The sequence below is a fragment of the Oncorhynchus keta genome, chromosome 1 (assembly GCF_023373465.1).
Source record: "Oncorhynchus keta strain PuntledgeMale-10-30-2019 chromosome 1, Oket_V2, whole genome shotgun sequence".
Taxonomy (NCBI): domain Eukaryota; kingdom Metazoa; phylum Chordata; class Actinopteri; order Salmoniformes; family Salmonidae; genus Oncorhynchus; species Oncorhynchus keta.
Genome location: NC_068421.1, coordinates 53,693,011 through 53,717,722, shown reverse-complemented (window position 1 = coordinate 53,717,722; position 24,712 = coordinate 53,693,011). Strand labels below are relative to the sequence as shown.

Here is a 24,712-nt window from a genome sequence, read left to right as displayed (position 1 = left end):
TAAAGTGTCCCGGAGTTGAGAATATTAGAGGCATATCCAGAGACCAAAAAGCTGAACAGAGCTGAACCTTTTTGATTTGCAGGAAGGGGAATTGCATTGAATCAAATGATTAATTTACAATTCTTTAACACCATTAAGCGAGGGGTGCCCTAGTGATGTTGATTATGTCATGATGTCAGATGTGGGGTATCACCTTTGGGGTCTGAATTCAGTGGTACAATATTCAAACAAAACTGCAAGAGGAGAATTCTTTGATTAGAACTTAATGTCAACATATAATTCTAATTCTTATCATATCGATGTCACAAAGGTTAAATGATTTGGAATGTTTACTGTTACCGTGCAAACCTGTTTGTTAGCTCCAATTCTACATTTTTTTATGTAAAATTCTCATTATCCTTTTTGAAAATGAAGAAGGCAATTAAAAAATGGTTTCGAGGTTGGTGTTTTTTTTGCTTTGTGTGCTGCTGTAGCACCAACGAGACCAAAACCAGGACAAGAAATGGAAGAAAACAACGAAAGAACAAAGAGACTGAATTTATTGAATTGACAGACCTTGGGAAAAACACTTCAGTCAATGGATCATGCAAGCGATCTGGCACAACAAAGAAGGAAGCACCTGAAACATTGAAAAATGACACTCCAACATCAACAAGCAGCAAGATCTCAAATAATACCTTGAACAAAGAGTCACCTGGTCACCTTTCTGTTGAGGACTGTAAGGCCCAGCCTTTTTACCCAACCAACCATTCTCCGCAAAAGGAGAACCCACTTATTCTCCAGTCTGGTCCATTGCTAGATTGCACAGCTGATCATTGGCCATACTTCCCTCCAAACCTCCTGCCCCCACCACCCCTGGAGCAAAAAACAACCATGACTGAGATCTTTGGAGATCTCGCTCTGCTCCAGCCTGGTCAGTCCATGGGAGATGCCTGTAACACTTCAGACATGAGGTAAATATCATTACAGCTAATACTGCATCATGGTACTTGTATGATCTTTTCATTTAATGACCCAACAGAATTCAATAGTTCTGATTTCCCTTGATGACTAGAAGCAAGGTCCCATACTGTACAATGACAGAAGAGTTAGCTACAGCACATAGTTTGGAACCAAACCAGGAACAGGGTGTTATGTCATGTTGTGTGTATCCTATAGAGCGGAAGAACCTCGTTGTCTGGAGGTTGTGAAAAACCTGACAGGCCTGTGGGGCAGCAGTGTGCAACGCCAGCCTCATCCGACGTCACCAGCCAATCACCTCAGCCCCGCCCTGAGCCAGTATCTGGACTCCACCACCACACCGATGATCTTTGACCTCCAGAAACTGGGCCTGACCTCTGATCTCATGGAGGTGCCTGAGGAGATGCTGTGTATGGAGGTGTGGGACCTCGGTGAGGGCGCAGGGGACCAGCGCTATAAGGCCAAGTGGGAAATTACCGGGACCAACGGCATTGTGCTCGACGAGGGCACCTGGCTGCAGAACGATGACAACTGGTGAAACCACAAATGAAACACTATCCTGTTGGGTGAACAATTATCTTCATCTTACGATTCATAAGTGTGTGAATACATTAAAAGACTATTCTTGCATTCCTTCTCTTCTTTAATCCCTGCATTACAAAAAGGAAGAGCAAAACGTAGATCTGGTAAGCAGATGTGATGGAGAAAGAAATGGGATAGGTGCAGGTATAGGATGACTAGATCTGAGCTATACTCTTACTCTGTGCTGACATGCTGTTTGCATGTGATTAACCACATTTTCCATTGAGCTCAGGATAGTCCATTCCCCCCACAACATATTTATCCAGAGCCCAGCTCCAGCACAGATTAGCAACATTTCACAATTGAAATCACTAGTATTTGTCTGTTTATTCTAGATATGCCTGATGTGTGTGACATGGCAGATTTTTTTGAAGAGCGGTGAGGCGAGGTTAACAGGGGACGTCTATGTCAGAGGGGTGTGAAATGACTTCAGGGATAGAAGTCTGGGTTGGGGAGGGACAGTAGAGGGCTAACTAAATAGAACACTAAAATGTAAATTCACAACAACAAAAAAAGACAACCATCTGTAGAAAAAGTACAAAACTTATATGAATCAGGTACATATTTATTGAGGCAATTTTAAATAGAAAGTTCAAGTTGAGACACTTGAAATAATGCTCAAGGCATTTCATGTACAAACACAAGAAAAACAATATAGCATGAAGGAAACTTAGATATTTACAACATAAAAAAGGAAAAGGAAAAAAAAATGGCATGAATTTAGTCTGTTTCACCATGTAGTCAGACTTTGAAAAAAAATCCCAACATTGACTAAATAAATAGGTACACATCAATTACCAGGAGATTGGGTATAGTGGTTATCAATAAACGGCCAAAACGTAAATTAAATAGCTTTAACAAAATGGTTCAAACAATTGGCATCCATTGCATGTTGAAAATCAAAAGCCCTTTAAATTCAAATAGAGAAAATGACCTGGCTGTCGCCATTGAAGAGCTAAATAATAACACTACACCCAAGTGGTAGTAGTAGGACAAGAATTTTGCTCATAAGACCAAGAGCACTGTCGTGATTCGCTAACAGTCTCTGTACATCAGTGGTCACAAACAAATGTATACATTACAATGAGCACCATGAAGATTAAAATAGAGGCATTAAAAAACGAAATGTGTAAACAAAAATGTATGGAAGCATTAAAAAACCTCTTACTAAGGAAACAAAATAGAAATCCCAATGGATTTCGACAATACATTTCATTTGTCATTTTGAGTTCCCTTTACATCAGTTGCCGTGGTCCTTTAGAAGAGTTTCGGCAGCTGTCGAAGTCTACTTAGGTCCAAGAAATTTCCCATCGACCCTTCTGGTTGAGGACACTCCCTCTGCATTTCTCCTAAAGATGGCCGCCATTTGGCGCCATTCTCTTTCTCCAGACTGTGTTTGGCGCCGCGGGCCAAAAGCTGCATTTTAGGACGCAAGTCTCTGAGTAACTGACTTTGAGAGTCTGCATGCAGCGCCTGGGGGTTGACAGGGTCAGAGTGGGGCAACTCGTTGGTGATGTTCTTCAGAACCCTCACTCTTTGCCCTTCTTGTTCCTGTTGAACATGGAACTGTACAGTGTATCCCATCTCCGATTGCTCCTCCTCACTCCCGCTCCCCTCCTCTATCAGCCCGTACCTCTTCATGTACTTGCGGGTGGCAAAGGACATGTTGTTCGGAGACAGAATACTGCTCAGTCCCATGGCGCTCTTCTCCGTTGGGGGGTTCTCTGAGAGCAGTGTGCAGGGGCTGAGCCTGGGAAGGGCCTTGGGGGGCTGTTGCCCTCCCCCTACAGAGAGCCTGGAGAGCTGCTGGTCGCTCAGGTATCGGAGGGCGATGGCGTTGGCCTCCAGGCTGAGATCCACGCTGCCGCCCCACATGCTGGTCGCCGTCGACTCTGGGAGGGTCAGTCTGCTGATGACCGCCTCGGGGTTGATGCCGGCCAGGGTACTGGGGAGAAGGAAACAGGAGCTGTATTTACAATCAAAGCTACAGGAACACCTTCTGCATAAGGGAATGATGTCGAACTTACATGAGAATGAGCCAGAAAGTATGAGAATCGGCCATTGTAATAGCCCCTATTGTAATGTTAGAATGGCTGTAACCATAATCAAGGATGGAAAAAGTACCCAATTGTCATACTTGAGTAAAAGATACCTTAATAGAAAATGACAAGTAAAAGTCACCCAGTAAAATACTACTTGAGTAAAAGTTGAAGTACTTAGTTGTAAATATACTTAAGTATCAAAAGTAAATGTAATTGCTAAAATATAATTATCAAAAGTAAAACATTATTTCAAATTCCTTACATTAGGCAAACCAGATGGTGCCATTTTCTTGTTTAACATTTTTATTTATTTATTTACAGAAAGCCAGGAGCACACTCCAACACTCATCATTTACAAACGAAGCAGGTGTTTAGTGAGCCGCCAGATTAGAGGCATAACCAGGGATTTTCTCTCAATAATTGGACCATTTTCCTGTCCTGCCAAGCATTCAAAATGTAACAATGTAGCGTAAAAAAATAAATGATTGACTTTAGGAATGCAAACTGTACAGTTTTATCTCAATCTTCATTCAAAGACTCAATCATGGACACTCTCACTGACAGTTGTGGCTACTTTGTGTGATGTATTGTTTTCTCTATCGTCTTGCCCTTTGTGCTGTTGTCTGTGCCCAATAATGTTTGTACCATGTTGTGCTGCAGCCATGCGTTGCTTCCATGCTGTGTGTTGCTACCACACTTCTACCATCCAAATGCCTACTTTGATGTAACCTGCTTACCACTGAAAAGAAGCTGTGTTCTTTTCAGCCGACCTATCATAACAACACATTTAGACATTGATCAGCTTCAATACTCATTTGCGTAGACTACCTAAATAACATTGAATAGTTGAAAGTAAGTCTAACACAAGCTGTATGTGAAAGTAAATTCATAGTGAGGTTGGTTTGATGAAGGCTATATAAACATCTGATTTGCCCGACAAAGGACACCATAATTTAAACGTGTAGCTAGGTATACTATCGTTCATCCATGGTTGACTGGATCGTTGGAAGTTTAGAAATATAGTTACCATTAGTCTTATAAATAGGATGCTAAATCCATTATATTAATAATACACTTTTATCTTTGGATATTGTCTTGTATATGAAGGATGGTTATCTGATTTCAAATGTAATCTACAAGTTATTAATATGTTGGATTCACATCTGCATCTCAACCAAAAATCTAAGTTGAAGAATAGGACTAAATCAAACTTTATTTAAAGTGCTTTTAAAGTTTGATTTGATTTGGTCCTATTCTTTAACTTGGATTTTTGTTTGAGACGGAGCTGTGAATCCAACCTATCAATAATCTATTAGTAAACAAACTGCTTGGATAGTATATATACTCAATTTTATGAATAACATATATCCAAACGTTAAAGTTTATTATTAACTAAATTAATTTGGCATCCTATTTATAAGACTAATGGTAAGTACTTCTAAACTACCAAAGATCCTATCAACCATGCATCATGTTGAAATGATGGTGTCCTTTGGGCAAATCAGATGTCAATGTAGCCTACATAAACCCAACCGTACTTTGAATTTACTTTCACATACAGCTTGTACAAGAACAGTTAGAGGAGTTACTTTCAACTAGGCAATGTTTCGGTAGTCTACCCAAATGAGTATGGAAGTTGATTAATGTCTAAATGTTGACATGACAGCTCAGCTGAATGAAGAACAGCTTGTTTCCAGATGTAGGCATCTGGATGGTAGACTTGTTATGGCTGAAGTATATATATATATATATATGTACCGTGGCTTAGAAAAGTATTCAGACCCCTAGTGTTTTTCCACATTTTGTTATGTTACAGCCACACAATACCCTATAATGACAAAGCGAAAACAGGATTTTAGAAATGTTTGCAATGTATTACAAATAAAAAACAAGAATACCTTCTCTACATAAGTATTCGGAACCATTGCTATGAGACTCAAAATTGAGTCCAGTTGCAGCCTATTTCCATTGATAATCCTTGAGATGTTTCTACAACTTGAATTGGAGTCCACCTGTGGTAAATTCAATTGATTGGACATGTTTTGGAAAGGCACACACTTCTGTATAAGGTCCCACAGTTGACAGTGCATGTCAGCGCAAAAACCAAGCCATAGAGATTATCTGGTCTGATGAAACCAAGACTGAACTCTTTGGCCTGAATGTCAAGTGTCATGTCTGGAGGAAACCTGGCACCATTCCTACGGTGAAGCACGGTGGTGGCATCATCATGCTGTGTGGATATTTCCCACAATTCTATTTGGAATTTCAACATATACATAGTTGATTATGTTGAAATTTGAATGATGTAACAACCTGTGAGCAGTGATGGAATAAGTACCCAATTGTCATACTTGAGTAAAAGTATAGATACCTTAATAGAAAGTTACTCAAGTAAAGTCACCCAGTAAAATACTACTTGAATAAAAGTCTAAAAGTATTTGGGTTAAAATGTACTTAAGTATCAAAGGTAAATGTAATTGCTAAAATATACTTAAGTATCAAAGTAAAAGTATGAATCATTTAAAATTCCTTCTATTAAGCAAAGCAGGTGGCACCATTTTCTTGTTTTTAAAATGTATCAATAGCCAGGGGCGCACTCCAACATTCAGACATCATTTACAAAAGATACATTTGTATTCAGTGAGTCCGCCAGATCAGAGGCAGAAGGGATGACCAGGTGTTGTCTCGATAAGTGTGTGAACCGGACCCTTTTCCTGTCCTGCTAAGCATTCAAAATGTAACGAGTAGTTTTGGGTGCCAGTTCAAATGTATGGAGTAAAAAGTACATAATTTTTTTTAGGAATGTAGCGAAGTAAAAGTTGTCAAAAATATAAATGGTATAGTAAAGTACAGATACCCCAAACAGATATTTAAGTAGTACTTTAAAGTAATTTTTCTTAAGTACTTTACACCACTGCATGTTAGTCAGGTTAAATCAATGTAATTAGGTTAAGTTTTATCCTAACTTCAAAGTTTTACAAAGCTGGTTGAAGAAATGAGATGAAAACAGTACCGGTTGATGATTTAAAAAAAATCCTATGTATTTTCTGTATTTCCACAATATGCTGACAAATTATGTTTTTTAAAGTGTCCCGGAGTTGAGAATATTAGAGGCATATCCAGAGACCAAAAAGCTGAACAGAGCTGAACCTTTTTGATTTGCAGGAAGGGGAATTGCAATCAAATGATTAATTTACAATTCTTTAACACCATTAAGCGAGGGGTGCCCTACTGATGTTGATTATGTCATGATGTCAGATGTGGGGTATCACCTTTGGGGTCTGAATTCAGTGGTACAATATTCAAACAAAAACTGCAAGAGGAGAATTCTTTGATTAGAACTTAATGTCAACATATAATTCTAATTCTTATCATATCGATGTCACAAAGGTTAAATGATTTGGAATGTTTACCGTTACCGTGCAAACCTGTTTGTTAGCTCCAATTCTACATTTTTTTATGTAAAATTCTCATTATCCTTTTTGAAAATGAAGAAGGCAATTAAAAAATGGTTTCGAGGTTGGTGTTTTTTTTGCTTTGTGTGCTGCTGTAGCACCAACGAGACCAAAACCAGGACAAGAAATGGAAGAAAACTACGAAAGAATAAAGAGACTAAATTTATTGAATTGACAGACCTTGGGAAAAACACTTCAGTCAATGGATCATGCAAGCGATCTGGCACAACAAAGAAGGAAGCACCTGAAACATTGAAAAATGACACTCCAACATCAACAAGCAGCAAGATCTCAAATAATACCTTGAACAAAGAGTCACCTGGTCACCTTTCTGTTGAGGACTGTAAGGCCCAGCCTTTTTACCCAACCAACCATTCTCCGCAAAGGAGAACCCACTTATTCTCCAGTCTGGTCCATTGCTAGATTGCACAGCTGATCATTGTTACTTCCCTCCAAACCTCCTGCCCCCACCACCCCTGGAGCAAAAAACAACCATGACTGAGATCTTTGGAGATCTCGCTCTGCTCCAGCCTGGTCAGTCCATGGGAGATGCCTGTAACACTTCAGACATGAGGTAAATATCATTACAGCTAATACTGCATCATGGTACTTGTATGATCTTTTCATATAATGACCCAACAGAATTCAATAGTTCTGATTTCCCTTGATGACTAGAAGCAAGGTCCCATACTGTACAATGACAGAAGAGTTAGCTACAGCACATAGTTTAGAACCAAACCAGGAACAGGGTGTTATGTCATGTTGTGTGTATCCTATAGAGCGGAAGAACCTCGTTGTCTGGAGGTTGTGAAAAACCTGACAGGCCTGTGGGGCAGCAGTGTGCAACGCCAGCCTCATCCGACGTCACCAGCCAATCACCTCAGCCCCGCCCTGAGCCAGTATCTGGACTCCACCACCACACCGATGATCTTTGACCTCCAGAAACTGGGCCTGACCTCTGATCTCATGGAGGTGCCTGAGGAGATGCTGTTTATGGAGGTGTGGGACCTCGGTGAGGGCGCAGGGGACCAGCGCTATAAGGCCAAGTGGGAAATTACCGGGACCAACGGCATTGTGCTAGACGAGGGCACCTGGCTGCAGAACTGACAACTGGTGAAACCACACATGAAACACTATCCTGTTGGGTGAACAATTATCTTCATCTTACGATTCATAAGTGTGTGAATACATTAAAAGACTATTCTTGCATTCCTTCTCTTCTTTAATCCCTCCAACCTGCATTACAAAAAGGAAGAGCAAAACGTAGATCTGGTAAGCAGACGTGATGGAGAAAGAAATGGGATAGGTGCAGGTATAGGATGACTAGATCTGAGCTATACTCTTACTCTGTGCTGACATGCTGTTTGCATGTGATTAACCACATTTTCCATTGAGCTCAGGATAGTCCATTCCCCCCACAACATATTTATCCAGAGCCCAGCTCCAGCACAGATTAGCAACATTTCACAATTGAAATCACTAGTATTTGTCTGTTTATTCTAGATATGCCTGATGTGTGACATGGCAGATTTTTTAAAAGAGCGGTGAGGCGAGGTTAACAGGGTACGTCTATGTCAGAGGGGTGTGAAATGACTTCAGGGATAGAAGTCTGGGTTGGGGAGGGACATTAGAGGGCTAACTAAATAGAACACTAAAATGTAAATTCACAAAAGAAAGAAACCCATCTGTAGAAAAAGTACAAAACTTATATGAATCAGGTACATATTTATTGAGGCAATTTTAAATAGAAAGTTCAAGTTGAGACACTTGAAATAATGCTCAAGGCATTTCATGTACAAACACAAGAAAAACAATATAGCATGAAGGAAACTTAGATATTTACAACATAAAAAAGAAAGGAAAAAAATTTGGCATGAATTTAGTCTGTTTCACCATGTAGTCAGACTTTGAAAAAATCCCAACATTGACTAAATAAATAGGTACACATCAATTACCAGGAGATTGGGTATAGTGGTTATCAATAAACGGCCAAAACGTAAATTAAATAGCTTTAACAAAATGGTTCAAACAATTGGCATCCATTGCATGTTGAAAATCAAAAGCCCTTTAAATTCTGGCCACTGTGTTGTCCCTGCCTTGCCATGTTGGATTAAGTCTGTCTCTATGGTGTTGTGGAGGGTCCCTGGCCCCGCAGGAGGCCCTTTGGCAGGTCGTCATTGAATGTTCTTAACTGGCCTCGTTAAATAAAAATAAATAGTTAGTGAAGTTAAAGTTGCCAAAAAATATACACCAAAAAACGACTTAAGTAAAAAATACTTTAAAATACTACTTAAGTACTTTACACCACTGATAATAACAGGTCCATGTTCCGTGACTGAAACTTCCTTCCTACTTCAGTCCTACTGACCTGGCACTGACAGAGCTGCGCCTGGTCTTTCCATCCAGGTCCACGTTGACCCCTAGCTGCTGCAGCTGGCGCAGCGTGGCGTGGAGCACCTGGTCCCTTCCTTTTGGCTGCTCCCCTCCTTTGGGCTCTGGCCTCCGGGAGCTGACGGGAACCGGGCTAGGGGACGACTGCTGGGACTGACAGTGGGACACTTGTCTAGGGGACAAGCTGTGGCTCTCCCGCCGTGGGTACGAGGTCCTTTGGTCTTCTTCCTCGTCGACCTCCTCGTTCACTGATCCCTGGAGGCGGCTGTTCACTTGGCCCTGTGGAAGGATGAAGAACGTCAGATCTTTATTGGTAAAAGCGCCTCTCGTAAAAGCAACAGATAGTCAAAAAGGGGATCTCACAGGACGGAGGCTGGCCACATAACATGTTGGATTAAGTCAAAAAGGGGATCTCACAGGACGGAGGCTGGCCACATAACATGTTGGATTAAGTCAAAAGGGGATCTCACAGGACGGAGGCTGGCCACATAACATGTTGGATTAAGTCAAAAAGGGGATCTCACAGGACGGAGGCTGGCCACATAACATGTTGGATTAAGTCAAAAAGGGGATCTCACAGGACGGAGGCTGGCCACATAACATGTTGGATTAAGTCAAAAGGGGGATCTCACAGGACGGAGGCTGGCCACATAACATGTTGGATTAAGCGTTTCACTGCAATACTAGATTCTGTTGAAACATTCCCCCAAAATAAAGCATACCAGAATGAAAGACTGTGCAAATACAAACACAGACTAATCACTTGGGGCCGTGCTCATAAGTGTTTCATGGAGAAAGAGCCTATAAAGATGACTCTTACCAGTAGATCCTGATAAAACCGCTGATCGTCCATCGCCCTGGACTCCTCACTCTTGGTGTCGTCCCTCTGTGGAGACTGGGACTGGTAGTACATGCTGGCACTCTCCCCCAACACTGGACTCTGGAAAGAACAGTCTCCAAATGCTGACTGAGTCCTGGAGGAAATGCACAATAAACAATGCGGTTCATACTCCGGTAAAAATAAATTCACTGAAATGGCCACGAGGTGGCACCAGTGTTCAGATGGTGAGCCGTCACAGTTGGTGGGATCCCACGTCTGATGCCAGTTGTGAGGGCTCACCCTATCGTGGATATTTTCACATCGCCCATGTTCTTCGTGGCTGGGTTTCAGATTGAAACTTTCTATTCCTTTCAATCATTAAAGCCTCATTCTTGTGAAATGAATGGAGTAAAAATGGTGTCAACTCCTCTTTCAGAGTTCTTGGTGGTGAACTACAACCATTACTTTCTTGCATTCTTCCAGTCAATTCAAATTGAGGGCTGGGCCAATGTAAAAAAAAAAAAAAAAAAAAAAAAAACAAGCGCTCAGTTTGAAATGCAACCAACCGTTTGCTTACCTCAGGTGCGTTGACTGATTGGCTGGTGAGCCTGGCACCCGTCCCTCCCGGACCCCACTCTCTTCTTCCGAGCCACCTATGTGCCTGCTGTGGGTAAGGTTGGCACTGCCAGAGCTCCGACTAGAGGAGGCCCTGCTGCCATCAGGAGCGCCAGGCCCTCTGTGCCACTCTGGCCGTGGGCACTCCTCGTCATCGCGAGCGGGGGTATCGACTGGGACGCCCCAGAACAGACTGGCACCTGAAGAGGAGGGAAGAGATGAAGTTAGTTGACTAAGGGTGTGTTCGTAAATTCACTCTGGCCATCTCGTCCAATTTCAGAGCACTCTCGTCTGAGTGTGCCAGAGGGCAGAATAATGCATTTACGAACACGCAACACCGGCTGAATATTACCGGGGTCAGTAAATGTTGGTAAAAAAAAAGAAAGCGTAATTCAATTGTTGCCAGCAGCAGTTAGTCACTAACGCTCTAGATAACCAGCTCTGCTAGGGCAAGTAAAATGGATAGACTAGAGTTTCTCTCATTTGTGTCTGGAAGTAGCTAGCCAACATTAGCCAGTTAGCTTGGGTGCCGTTGTGAGTAACGCTCGGATCAACCCTACTCCTCGGCCAGAGCGTCCAGTGGGCGCACCGAACGCAAAACACTGAATTTACAAACGGACAATCTGACAACACTGAATTTACGAACGCCCAGAATGCACACCAGAGTGAGTTTACAAACACACCCTATATGGTATATGTAAGTCGCTCTGGATAAGAGCGTCTGCTAAATGACTTAAATGTAATGTAAATGTATAGTAAACAAACAAAAAAACTCCAAAACAGTTACACAACAAAATAGTAATCATAGGTATATTGATACTGGGTAGTCCAAATTCACTTTTTCTATTCAGGAGACTTAGAGAGAAAAGAAAAGGCCATGTTCTCAGCAGATCTCAAATTAACCATAAGTGAGAAATACGATTTTCACAGTGTTTCTGGAGACTAGAGCGTCACAGTCTCGCAAAAACGAGTGACAGACGTAGTATTGGATCAAAATGCAGTGGATAGACAAACGATGACTATCCACCATGTATAAGCAGTGATGACTGACTCTAGTACCTGTGCCGACAGCGATGCTAACACTTCTCTTAGTCTGTTGTCCAGGGGAGGTCTGTGTCTGGATGACTGCCTGCTCAGTGGATGGAGATGAGCTCCCCCTTTTCCCTTGGGCCTCAAGTAGCTTCTGGATCTGAAATCAACAGGTTAAGAAAGATTGAGAACCCCTGTTCTAAAGCTTTAAGATTGTGTCATTTGATACAGTGCCTGATATCCACAATGACACCGTGGAGAACCTGACCTGGGCCTGCAGTAACTTGAGCTGCCGGTCTTGGTCCACCAGGATTCTATAGGCGTCAGAGGCTAGGAGGTTCATAGGCCCATCCAGGGGAGAGAGAGAGGGGGTTGCCTGGGCCTGGCAACACTGGTTCTGACAGGCGGGTGCTTGAAGCTCCAAGCGGCCCCTGGGAGAGCAGGGCCCCTGAGAGGGGAAGTGGTGTGTGGTGGGGGGGCCACCGTTGAGGCACGCTGGGCTGTAGTGAAGGTTTGTTTGGCGAGAGGTGGGGGGGTTACTTTCAGAGTTGGAGCAGAAGTGCCCACCCGGGGTCCCTGAGGCCCTCTGCCAGTGGTTGGGGTGGTACAAGGGGGTATGGTCATGTTGTTGGAAGGAGCAGCACCCGCAAGGCTGGTTCAAGTTGGGATTGGGGGTGCTGTGGAAGTGCTTGGGATGGACTGGGGGCTGTTGATGAGTGGGCATGAGGGCCGGGGTTGGGGGGGGACCGGGGCTGTGCCTGGGGATGGGTGGTGTCGAGTTCCCGACAGGGGAGGCCCCTCTGTGAGAGGGGCGACCTGGGGTTTGGTGGAACTGCCTGGCCTGATGGACTGATCCGTTAGGAGAGGAGCCAGTCTTTGGAGAGGAGGATGAAGTAGAGGCAGACGACCTCTTCCCAAACTGCGGAGGGGCTGATTTCCTGCTGGAGGAGGGGGGCCAGAGTGGTGGTGGCTGCTGCCCGGGGGTGAGGGAAGCTCTTCTGCTGCCTTTGCCCTGGGAGGCCATGGCAGGGGTCAGGGGCCTTCTAATGGGAGGGGGGCCCCCGAGGATGGTGGGACCCTGGTCTGGGGGTCTGGCAGCCCAGGGGTGGAGCTGGTGGGAGGGAGGGGCACTTCCTCTGTGCTGCAGAGCTGGGAGGGGAGGATGAGGGCGACCCATGGTCTTTCCATCCAGGAAACTGCCGTCCATCACTAGAGAGAGCTCCGGCACAGAGGGGTGGACCTGCTTGGTCTGAAACAAAAAGGTATAACATTTACAACAAACCCTAAAGTATAAATAGACTATGCTTCAAATGACAAATAGAGCAACCTCCTCTGGTTACAGAATAGATACAGCATTCCAAAGAGGGAAAGGAAGAAAAATAAGGAGACAGACACCAAGAGACAGAGAGAGAGAGCACCTGCTGGGTGAGAGGGTGTGGGTTTGGGGAGGGCCTGGGGAGAGGTCCTCATCCTCCACTCCAGAGTCATGGTCGCTGATTGACAGCCTGTCCTGCGGAGAGGCTGCCACTGACGCAGGGCTGAGGGAGAGAAGAGGACAGACACCGTCAAACACTGGTGAGCCCATTGTCTAATCTAACACACAACAATTCCTGTGAAGTCATAAAATCCTGTTAGAGGATCGTTCTCATGAGTTTAGTTAGTAGTTAATAACAAAAGACTAATGATTGTCACCCAACACACAGACAAAAAGCCACCACACACACTGAGACGGCATCGAGTCCCAATCCACTGCTCCAGTCGAGGTAATATTGTTACAGCAGATGCTTGAGAGAAGAGCTTGTATACCTTGTTAAGGAGACACGGGACACCAGTTCCCTGAAGAACTCAGCCTCACGGTTCTGGGTCTCGGCACTGAGCTCAAACTTCAGAGTACGGCCCTCGGACATCTCTACATTCTGCACAGACAAGGAACAAAAGAAAATCAAGTCTCATTTTGACGTGGATTATTCACCTTGTATAAATGATGTAATTGCCATCCTTAACACCTGCCAGCTTAACCCGGAAGCCAGCTGCACCAACGTGTTAGAGGAAACATCGTTCAACTGGCAACAGCCTGCAGGCACCCGGCACGCCACAAGGACTCGCTAGGGCGCGATGAGCCAAATAAAGCCCCCCTGTCCAAACCCTCCCCTAACCCGTACGTACGGTGGGCCAATTGTGCGCCGCCCTACGGGAGTTCCTGCCACGGCCGGTTATGGCACAGCCCGGGAATGAACCCGGGTCTGTGGTAACGCTTCTAGCATTGCCTTAGACTGCCGCGCCACTCAGGAGGCCCATAAATGACTATTGTTGTAATAGTGGGTAAAGACCACTAGAGGGCTTGTCATACTACTAAGCTGAGCCAAAACAAGCTGAACTGCACCGACCTCCTTATGCATCGACAATAGTTGTTGGAACCATGTTGGTAAGCTCGATGTGAAAGGGAAATGTCCGAGCATGGTTCAGGTTGGAGCGATAGAGTGAGTCAGGCATAAGTGTGCCTACCTGGTAGAGAGTGAGTGACTCGGTGCTGGTGAGCAGTTGAAAGGTCATGTCCTGCTGCTGCCCACTGCAAGGCTGAACCTGGTAGAACTCTGGCTCCCTGTGGGTCAGTGAGTACAGCACCACAAGGAACGCACCACCCTCAGACATCACCCTGGAACACAACAATAAATCAGGGGTGTGTTCATTAAAACATTTTGAAGCGAGAAGGTTGCCCAACTGAACCAATAAGAACACTGATTGATGTATTCCATTGAAGTGCAACGGTGTGAAAATGTTGTGTAACGTTGCAGATAGAAATCTCATGAATAGAGCTGTCTGACAAATCCCTATTCTACACATGTACAGTGCATTCAGAAAGTATTCAGACCCCTTGTCTTTTCCCACATTTTGTTACATTACAGCCTTATTCTAAAATGGATTACATTGATGGGGGGGACACATTATACACACAACATCCGATAACGACAAAGAAAAAGCAAGTTTAGAATTGTTTGCAAATGTATAAAAACACAGATATCACATTTACATATGTCTTCAGACCCTTTACATAATACCTTACTGAAGCCCTTTTGGCAGAGATTACAGCCTCGAGTCTTCTTGGGTATGACACTACAATCTTGGCTCACTTGTATTTTGGGAGTTTCCCATTCTTCTCTGCAGATCCTCTCAAGCTGTTCGGTTGGATGGGGAGCATTGCTGCACAGCTGTTTTCAGGTCTCTCCAGAGGTGTTTGATCGGGTTCAAGTCCGGACTCTGGCTGGACCATTGACGGACATTCAGAGACTTGTCCCAAAGCCACTCCTGCATGATCTTGGCTGTGTGCTTAGGGTCGTTGTCCTGTTGGAAAGTGAACCTTCACCCCAGTCGGAGGACCTGAGCGCTCTGGAGCAGGTTTACATCCAGGATCTTTCTGTAGTTTGCTCCGTTCATCTTTCCCCTCAATCCTGACTAGTCTCCCAATCCCTGCCGCTGAAAAACCATCTCCACAGCATGATGCTGCCACCATGCTTTACCATAGGGATGGGGTCAGGTTTCCTCCAGCTGTGACGCTTGGCATTCAGGCCAAAGAGCTCAATCTTGGTTTCATCAGACCAGGGAATCTGGTTTCTCTCAGTCAGAGTAATTTAGGTGCCTTTAGGCAAACTCCAAGCAGGCGGTCATGTGCCTTTTACTGAGGAGTGGCTTCCGTCTGTACACTACCATAAAGGCCTGATTGGTAGAGTGCTGCAGAAATGTTTGTCGGGCATCCAGCTCTAGGAAGAGTCTTGTGCCTCAACACAATCCTGTCTCGGAGCTCTACGGACAATTCCTTGGATAAGATATCCATTATTTATTTGTAATACATTTGTCATTATGGGGAATTGTATGTAGATTGATGAGTAAAGAAAATTATATCTTCCATTTTAGAATAAGGCTGTAATGTAACAAAATGTGGAAAATGTCAAGGGGTCTGAACTTCGACTGCACTTCATGAATAAGCACCGATGGACTAAAAATATTTCATGATTTGGTAAAAAAAACATCTTAAGCATAGAAACCATAATTCATAAACATTTATAATAATTTAGAAACACTTGAAATAATTTATGCTTATTCATGAACGTTATTACAAAGTGCCTAGCCTGCAGGCCCACATCAGTTGTGCTTCAACCAACGTCTGTGTTCGTTGCTGTATGTCTGGGATAACAACCATAAAAAACAGTTGGCTACAGCACAGTATGGAGCCAGACTACCTTCAGCCAAGTGAGAAATGACAGTCAGTGCTATTTGCAATATGTGAACAGATGGGCATCCCACTCACTTGTCATGGAGGGAGGAGCTGAACAGGTACCTCAGACACCACGCCCACACCTGGGGGTTGTAGATGTGGGTGACCCCACTCAACCATCTGCCACAGACAACACCACAAGCACGTCAACCAAACTGTACCCTACTGCTAATGAGGTGGCACACACACACGCCCCCCAACAGCTTGAGTACTATAAGGAAGGATAAATCCTTTTGTGGATCAGATTATCTCCAATGAATGGAGTCCCCCCCAAGCCCGCACATCCAAAATAATAACATATGTTGGCCGAAAAATATAATGTCAATGGAGGGAATTCTCACACTCCAACCAGTGGAAGAGTGTAGGCCTTCGGGTCAGACTCCAGTAGTAGCAGCAGTTTCCGGGTTTGATCCATGGTCAGAAAGCTGAACAAAATGTAGACCAGAGGCATTAATCAATAACAGAGCGATAAAATAAATGATTGGCATGATTTGTTTACAATGTTATGGCCTTAATCCTTACCCTTGTTTGCGGCTGGCGCTGCTGTGTAGTGGCTGGGTGAGGCTGGCCGTGCTGCTCAGGTTCCTGGCCAAGGCGGTGGGGATGATGGGCACAGGCCGGACGGGCACAGCGTCCAGCGTGTTGCCGGGGGCAGTGGCGGCCCAGCGCAGGCAGAAGCCCAGGCTGTCACCTTGTTGGAAGCAGCTGAGGTGGGCTCGTAGGGCCAGCAGCTTAGACAGGTCCAGGGACTCCCGGCTGCTGCAGCAGTGCTGGAGCATCTGAACAGGTAGGGTGGGAGGGAGGATGGCGACATGGTTTAGGGCTGTTTAAGTTGAGCACATTCCACGGTCGCAGATCCAGGGCACTGGATTAAAGGATTCAACTGGTGGCACTGGTGCCACTAACCTTTTCAGTTATATTGGTGGCACCAGCCCATGATTTGGTCGCATAAAATTTAAAAAGAATAATAATATACACACACACACACACATACATACATACATACATTTGGTGGCACCACGGAATAGGAAAATGAGTAGTGATCTTATAAAGTCATACACAATGCTTTATTAAACAGTGTAATAGATTACTGAGATGTTAGAAGTAGTAACTTATTTATTGAATACAATGTCCAAACAGGAACGCACGATTCAAGATATTTTGATAAGCAACCTAATCCAGTGATTGACATGAATTTGGTTGACAATTAGGTTAATATTGTTATACTTCACTGTCAAAATAGGGCTACAGAATATTATTTTTTGTTCAATAGAGGCGAATTAGCCTTCATCTTTATGTGCACTAATATTAAATACAGGCCTAATTAAATTCATCAGCTGCGGAAGTGGGACCTCAAAACACATTAGCTAGTTAACTAATTTTAAAGTGGGTCGTTCGAGCCCTGAATACTGATATGAGCCATATATCACGGGTATGATGCAAAACTACTTGTTCTAATTACTAGGGCTGACCCCATTTGGTCGACTGGTCGATTGTTTGGTCGATAGGCTGTTTTTCGAAAAATATTTCTTTAGCCGAGCATTTAGCTAAAAAATAGAATCATGGTGTACAAGATACCGGTCTGATTCGCACATGGGATGGCACAGTCCATCACTAAAACATGTACTACTGAAATTGTACATGGTTATACTACATAAGAACACTAATCAAAATTATATTTTATAACAAATGCACTTTCTCCCGCGTTGGATAGTGGTCTCTGTCCACAGTTCCGAAACATCAGCGCATTGTTGAATTGCTGCTTTTTCCTAGACCATGTTGCTATGTGCATAATAGCAAAGTTACCCAGCATATTGGTGTTGAGAACAATGTGGCAGAGGCAGCAGTGGAGTTAGGAGATGAGAAAACAGCTCTTGCTTTAATTGTCTAAGAATAGCAAGGAGAGAGGAAACCCAACTTAAATACACCAAACAAAAATATAAAAACGCAACATGTAAAGGGTTGGGCCCATGTTTCATGAGCTGAAATAAAAGATCCCAGAAATTGTCCATCTATTCCTCGTAGGGTAAGTTGAATACCCCTGCACCGGAGTATCTTTTCAATAGAATGGATCATCTGTGGAATAATGCACTTCACGGTTGGACCAAAACATGGCTTTATCTGCCCTAAAAAATAGGTTGTTTTGATTGAGGTGACCAGGTAGAAAGTGCAGCTTGCACCAATTTGACCAATTAAAAGCTAAACGTGACTAAATGGTCACAGTCTGGAGCCCTGGGTTCAGTAATAAGCAACACCTGTTGCTGACAGGTTGCAATAACTGCCAACTTAGGAGTAGAGGGAGTATGCTCCTTCTGTTATCCAGGCAACAGAAGAGGTGGGCCATCTCGTTAGGCAGTTAAGAGGGTGGGTTGAACTTAACCTACAGTTGGGACCAATGTAAATTCCAGTTAGAAAACACAGCATTGTAAGAAAATACGGTAACTAGTGGTTAGAGCGTTGGGCCAGTAACCGAAAGGTTGCTAAATTGAATCCCCGAGCTGACAAGGTAAAAATCTGTCGTTCTGCCCCTGAACAAGGCAGTTAACCCACTAGGCTGTCATTGTAAATAAGAATTTTGTTCTTAACCGACTTGCCTAGTTAAATAAAGGTTAAAGTTTTTTAAAAGTGTATGGTTATTGCTCGTATTCTGGTAAGCATAACCTTAATTTCATAACATCCTCATAAAACCAACTTCATCATACTATTCACACAATACATAGTTGCACAGTGTTATATGAGTGATAAGAGGACATTTACTTTCAGTGCAGACATTAACATATTCATGTTACCTTAAAAGAGATGTGGAAGACTTCTGCCGAGTGAACCATGGTGTCTGTAGCAGAGACCCCCTGTGTTTCCAGCACACAGGGCACCAGGACGTCCCCGGGCATCAGGGCAGTGGGCACCTTTCCAGAGGAGCCAGGCTGCCCCCGGCCTGGGTCGAACCGGTCCAGTGTCAAAGTCACACCCTCTTCATCTTGGAGAAAGAGTGGAGAGAGAACAGAGGGGCAGTTTAAATATAAAATAGTCAAACTTAAAGAGTACTTACTTAGCAAGCATATCCAAGCAATCATTATCATGAGTAGAAAATAATTATTTTCCATCTAAAAACGTGTTTGCTCTTTTCTCTCTCATTTTTTCAATATTTGTCATGAAAAAAATAATACTTCTCACCAGAATCCACAGCAATAGTCCCCAGCAAGTAACAGCTGAACTCAGGCTTGTTACTCTGTCGAGCATGGCGGTGGGCCAAGCGAAGAGTTTTCTCCACAAGAAGTAGCCGGGGATTTCTGTTCAATAGAAGACAGGTTTTCAAGTAGTGAAGGCAGAACATGACCAAATAACAATCACAGGTTGTGTTTCAATAGTCTCCCTCGTATCCTTTCTTTCAACTGAACTGATTGGAGAGAATTAAGCAGATGAAAGCAAGCCTGACATATTGCTTACATCCGGCCAAGATTTCTCAAATCAGTGCAGGCTGGAGATGAGAAAGCCACTGTTTACTACTGTGCTGCATCCTAAGTAGTCACTGTCAAAGAGAACCCAGTAGACTACCTGTAATAGGAGAGGTGGAGGCTAACCACATCCCCATTAGGTGTGGGGTCCCATAGAGCTACTTTGGATTTGGGGAAGGTGAGGGCAGCAAGCGCATTCTCTGGTGACCTGTAGTATGGTTAACAATGTCAAATACTGTCAGACAAACTTTCCAGTGGGACATGTAATTGTATTGGAATTATTAGGAAATAAATGAGAAATGTACCAGGTTTGATATATGCAAAGGAAACATGTACATACCTTGTTGCCATCTTCAGATTATCTGGTTTGTAAACATTGTCCAAGACGTGAGATGGCAAGCCTTTCAAATTCACCTAAACACTCGTCTGTGGACAGGAAAGGCTTTGTTCTGTCAACAAGAACTGGCTATGACTCTGAGACCAACACTTTGACATCGTTATGTCAAGGCCAAACACCGGGTGAAATCTAAATGTGCGTGCATGACACCATGCACCTTTTCAAGCAATTCACTGACACCAAAATACTAGCTGGCAACGTAACATTAGCTAGCTACTGCAGTTAGCTAGTTAAAAGGACTTTAGCCACCTGGCAAGTTTAGTAAATGGCACAGCTAGCTAACGTTGCTGTAACTACCTAGCTCACGTTAGCTCAAACACCCCGTTACCTATGTCAGTCCAATTTGTGACCATAGCACATAAGGTAATATTATTCACCAAACGTAGCCAGTTAACGAACTAGCGATCTTATGGGTTGGCGTGCCAGCGAGTCGTGATGGCTGTCTGAAATGTTCGGAGAACTGTCTTCCAGCCGCTGTCCCTCAACTAAGAGTTCCTCGGCGACAACATCAAATCAGTCATATCCGCGGTAAATCCACACTTTCTCGGTCTTGTTTCGTTTTTTTTTTTAACTTCACCTGGCAGCGACCTAGCGTCGCATCGAATGAATCCCTTTCCGCATTGCTAGCTAAACGCAGAACACAAACGTCCTTTGCGATAAATCAAACGTAATTGATTATGGCGCTGTTTCCAGGTTCCAATGGCGGGGCATGAAATCCAGCCAATAGAAAGCTCCGTTTCATGGCTGCCATGGCTCCAATCAGAGGAGCTGACAATATCACCCGCTCAGCCCATCCAGTCCTTTTATCGTAATGGCGATGCAGTATACGAGTCTTGTTGAGGTCGCAAAGAATATGAAATAGCGATAATGCTATATGCTACACCGTACATCAAGTCTTGCAACGATGAGCTACGTTTTTGATACTGACAGCCATTTGAATTAAACAAAAACAAAAACACAAGGGGGCGCAATTATACCAGGTTATACAGTAATACACACAGGCATTTTGCTATGCCACAAACATCCCAACTTTATTGACAGAAGCACGGCAGGCAAACAAAATTACTATGCCACATCAAATCAACCACAAACATCAGTATCATTTTCAAACCTAATCTTTCACACGATGCTTTTGATTTGTAGATTTAGTACCAGTCACAGAAGGGCTTTTCCAACATGACCACCATTCACAGATGCACAGTGATGCTCCATCCCACTTGAAGGGTTGTCATGATGGTATTCAGGAAAGAGCAATGTAATATTGACTTTGCACAAGAGCTTGGTCTGACAGAATTTAGGCTATTACAGAATTGGCCGTAAGTAATCCTGCTCCCCTGTACACCCAAACATCAGTTGGAATCAGCAAGGGGTTTGACATGTCAGCATTACACATTTGACTCAGTAGAACTAATTTTGACCCTGATAGAAATAATCTCTAGTCCGTCCATGCCTCATTCACTCATGCTGGCTGAGACCAATGGGTTCCAGGTTGAAGTGATTGCAACAGTGTCTAGCCAATGGCTGGCCGTCATGGATTCATTTTGCCCTAATCCATTTCAGTTCAGAGGAGATTAACCATCCAAACCAATTGTTGATATGCAGAGAGAGACTGTGTGACAGAGAGCGGGGGACAGGAAGGAGTGTTGTGAGGAATTTCACATGTGAAGATGATTGAGGTACCCCATTCTGTTTAGTGAGATATTTGGGGAATTTAGACAGTCATGGAGCCTGAGGATTTGAACCTGCATCTCATCAGGGAAATCAGCACACTGAAGAAATGCATAAATAGGTAACTTCTCACTTTTTCACATTATTAACTGGATGTACAGTATGTATTGCCTCATCCTTTTTTATAACTATTTTATATTTCACTTTGATATTTTTGTCTAGAATTTGGTCTAAATTGCTCAGTGAGTATAAAGAGTATAGTTGATGATTGTTGGGATCCAGAACACCTGTTGTCATCAATGTGTAATGAAAAAGTAAGGATTTGAGAGGTCAGATTTGTAACAATGTAAGGGGATCCTAGATCTGTGCTCAGGGTCATTCACTTCTTCAGTCTTGATGAAAAGCTCCGATATCTCGACTGTCTACTCCCATAGGCATTTTAAGGCTGTCAGATGCATACAGTTATGTCTGGCTAGCAAGGCTTTTAATATCATCTCTGCAAGGCACTGCAATTCTGCTTTTCCTTGAAACCCCCACAATCTGAAAAGCAGTGTTTCAACATGAAAGCTTCAGACATCGTCGACTACTTTTTCTCTGGCTAAACAGGACTATTTCTCCAGCCCACTGGCAGAAATGAGCTCATAGTCTTGCATTACTCAGAGAACCCTGTCAACTCAGGAAACACAGGCATAAACTGTTGCTTTAAAAAAAATACTGAGATAGTCGCCATTACACTACCAGTCCGGTACTCAGACTGACAGTGTGTAAACAAACACCAGACACATATGTTGGCTTTATCCCAAGGTGGAGATTCATCTTTGGGCCATACTTACAGTACTTATGAGGCATAGACATAGCCCTGGGCCAATTCATGGTGGTCCTAGATGTGTATGTTACAAATGGGAGTTACAGCACAATAGAGGTCTTGTTCAAAAGGAGGAAGGGGTGGATTGAGCAAATCACATTTCAGCTCTGAAAATAGGGTAACTTATTTGGGGGGGAAGGAGAGATATTTTTCATACGGCTGTGAGTTTGTGATTACATTCCTCAGTTTCTGAGCTTTACTTTCTCAGGTCTGGGTACTTGGATCTAGCTTGGCTGACGCGACCCACTTGACCGCTCAGCGAGGGCAGAGCTGTGACTCACTGATCTGGACAGGAGGTTGTTTGTTAATACAATATTCGATTAGAAATTGAGCAGACTCATTGATTGGTTCTCTCAAATGTTTTTTCCCCTGGGGGTTAACACTTCTTGTTGTTTTGATTTGAAAATCCAACAGCTGTAATGGAAGTGTGAGGATGTGCCTGTGAGTGTTTGTGCAGTGGAGGCTGCTGAGGGGAGGACAGCTCATAATAATGGCTGAAATGGAGTGTAATGGCTGGAATGGAGTGAGTCTTTCAGTTAGACTAACTTGGATCTAGCAGTGTATGAAATTAAACATCCTCCCCAATGTTTCCGATTATTATGGCCTTGTTTCAAAACAGGCCTGGGAGACCTTGGGGATTCAAAAATTCCCCATGAAAGAAAAATAAACATGAGAACGCAATTATTATCTAGTGAACCTTTTTGCACGTTAAAAGATATCTTTAAATGTCAAAGTATTCCTTTATTATTTTTTTATCTGACAATCAGTAACATATGAGGTGGAGGGCAGAGAGTGACGAATCAACCGAGTCCAAATCGAGAATCAACAAAGAAAATTCCTGAGCCAGCTGGAATATGAGCCTGGAGACTCGTGCATTTCCTCTGCTCTCTGCATTTAAGATTCCTTTGCTACCTTTCTTTTTCTCTCTCGCTCGCTCTCTCTCTCAAATTCAAGGGTAAAGTTACTAGAATCCACCCACAGTGGGCGGCGTTTCAGCCCCTCCACCAATAGAGCTACCCTTGTGTTGCGTTTAAGAATGCCTGTGTCCAATCCTCTACCAGCTGCTCAAGACTGTCTCCTGAAGCAACCCTGAGGTTTCCACACATGTGGATCACCTTTTACAGTCAGTTGCTGCCCACTGCCTGCTGTAGATGTTTTATCAGAGGAAGGAGGGGAGAGGAACTGGATACTTGGCAGCAGGGACTGTTGAGGGGAGGAGAAGGTTGGTGAAACTCCCAGATTTGTGTACTTAAAGGGAGAGTGAGTGCTCAATAGAGACGAGACCCACACTTGAACTGCCCCAACACAGCTGGAGAAAGACAGAGAGGGAGGGAGGGAGGGAAGGGGAAGGTTGTTTCAAAATAGAAGGCGTCGCTGAAATAACAGTGAGAAAATTTTGGGCTGAGCTTTCGCAGATTTTAGGATGGCATTTGGGAGAGGAGGGCAGGCAGAGCTACCTCAGTCTCTGAACACCAATGGAGGGAGAGAGGTAAGAACTTTTTCCTCTTCACACTCTCAGGGACTATTCTCTCTCTTACCTAAACAAAGGAAGAAACCAACTATAATTATTTCAATGACAATTGGAACTTAAGCATTCAATGTAATTTATTGATCATGGCATCTGGGGTGTCATCTATTGTCCGAATTCAAATACAGGCAGGAGAGGCCAAAATCTATTACATCCTTTGTGGCCACCATATTTGCATGTGAATTAGAAACCTAGTAGCATTTCAGTAGAGGTGAGGTTGGCAGAGGAAATTCAGATAAATTACCGTATTCTAAAACAGCTCCTTATAGAACAAACCCAGTCTCGCAGAAGCAATTGGTTTCCTTCTCCCCTTAGTCTCACATGTTGACCTTGTTGCATTGCGGTTCAGTGACTGCAGGCATTTCAACACAAGCTCAGTGGTTGTGAAGTGCAAAGTTGGTGTGGAAGTGTAGCCTTATAACCTCTAACATGCTCTCTGCGTCCCTTAGTCACTCCCTGGAATTTGGAGACAGCAGCTGCATTCCTGACTGAATCTGTGATGATTAAAACCCTACGGCGTAGTATCCATTTCATGAAGTGTCTCTGAGCGCTGATCTAGGATCAAGCCCCCCCCCCGTCCGTCCGTCCGTGTAATATTATTAATTATGCTCAAAAGGTGAAAACTGATTCTA

The 24,712-nt window shown here is 43.6% G+C and overlaps 3 protein-coding genes across 6 annotated transcripts in view; 2 read left to right on the top strand and 1 right to left on the bottom strand.

Moving 5' to 3' along the window:
* The first annotated feature begins 261 nt into the window (after nt 1–261).
* LOC127932300 (uncharacterized) lies at nt 262–1,573 on the top strand. Its single transcript, XM_052527697.1, has 2 exons — nt 262–953; nt 1,159–1,573. Exons 1-2 carry the CDS (start codon nt 316–318, stop codon nt 1,496–1,498), a joined length of 978 nt encoding a protein of 325 aa, XP_052383657.1. The 5' UTR covers nt 262–315; the 3' UTR covers nt 1,499–1,573.
* Nucleotides 1,574–2,075: 502 nt separating this feature from the next.
* Nucleotides 2,076–24,419, bottom strand: stil (STIL centriolar assembly protein). Its single transcript, XM_052521089.1, is given in 18 exon segments — nt 2,076–3,487; nt 9,408–9,709; nt 10,251–10,404; nt 10,828–11,065; nt 11,925–12,054; nt 12,163–13,143; nt 13,313–13,353; nt 13,356–13,432; nt 13,701–13,810; nt 14,400–14,550; nt 16,201–16,287; nt 16,509–16,592; nt 16,690–16,946; nt 18,957–19,144; nt 19,342–19,457; nt 19,723–19,830; nt 19,963–20,036; nt 24,402–24,419. Coding segments are annotated over 18 exon segments (3,804 nt in total). The 3' UTR covers nt 2,076–2,799.
* The window catches only part of si:dkey-121a11.3 (uncharacterized protein KIAA1614), a 33,899-nt gene continuing 30,823 nt past the window's right edge, over nt 21,637–24,712 (top strand). For 2 of the 4 annotated variants that reach the window (XM_035776309.2, XM_035776285.2), the window contains exon 1: nt 23,885–24,041. The gene's annotated coding sequence lies outside the window, so the exon portion shown is untranslated. Of the gene's footprint in view, nt 21,809–23,630; nt 23,775–23,884; nt 24,042–24,712 lie in introns of those variants that run through there. The other 2 variants (XM_035776294.2, XM_035776302.2) reach the window with 2 other exon arrangements.

Coding starts and splice junctions, on each gene's coding strand:
- LOC127932300 (XM_052527697.1), top strand. CDS start 316: ATGATTTGGAATGTTTACTGTTACCGTGCAAACCTGTTTGTTAGCTCC. Junction 954..1,158: donor TGTAACACTTCAGACATGAG/GTAAATATCATT, acceptor TGTATCCTATAG/AGCGGAAGAACCTCGTTGTC.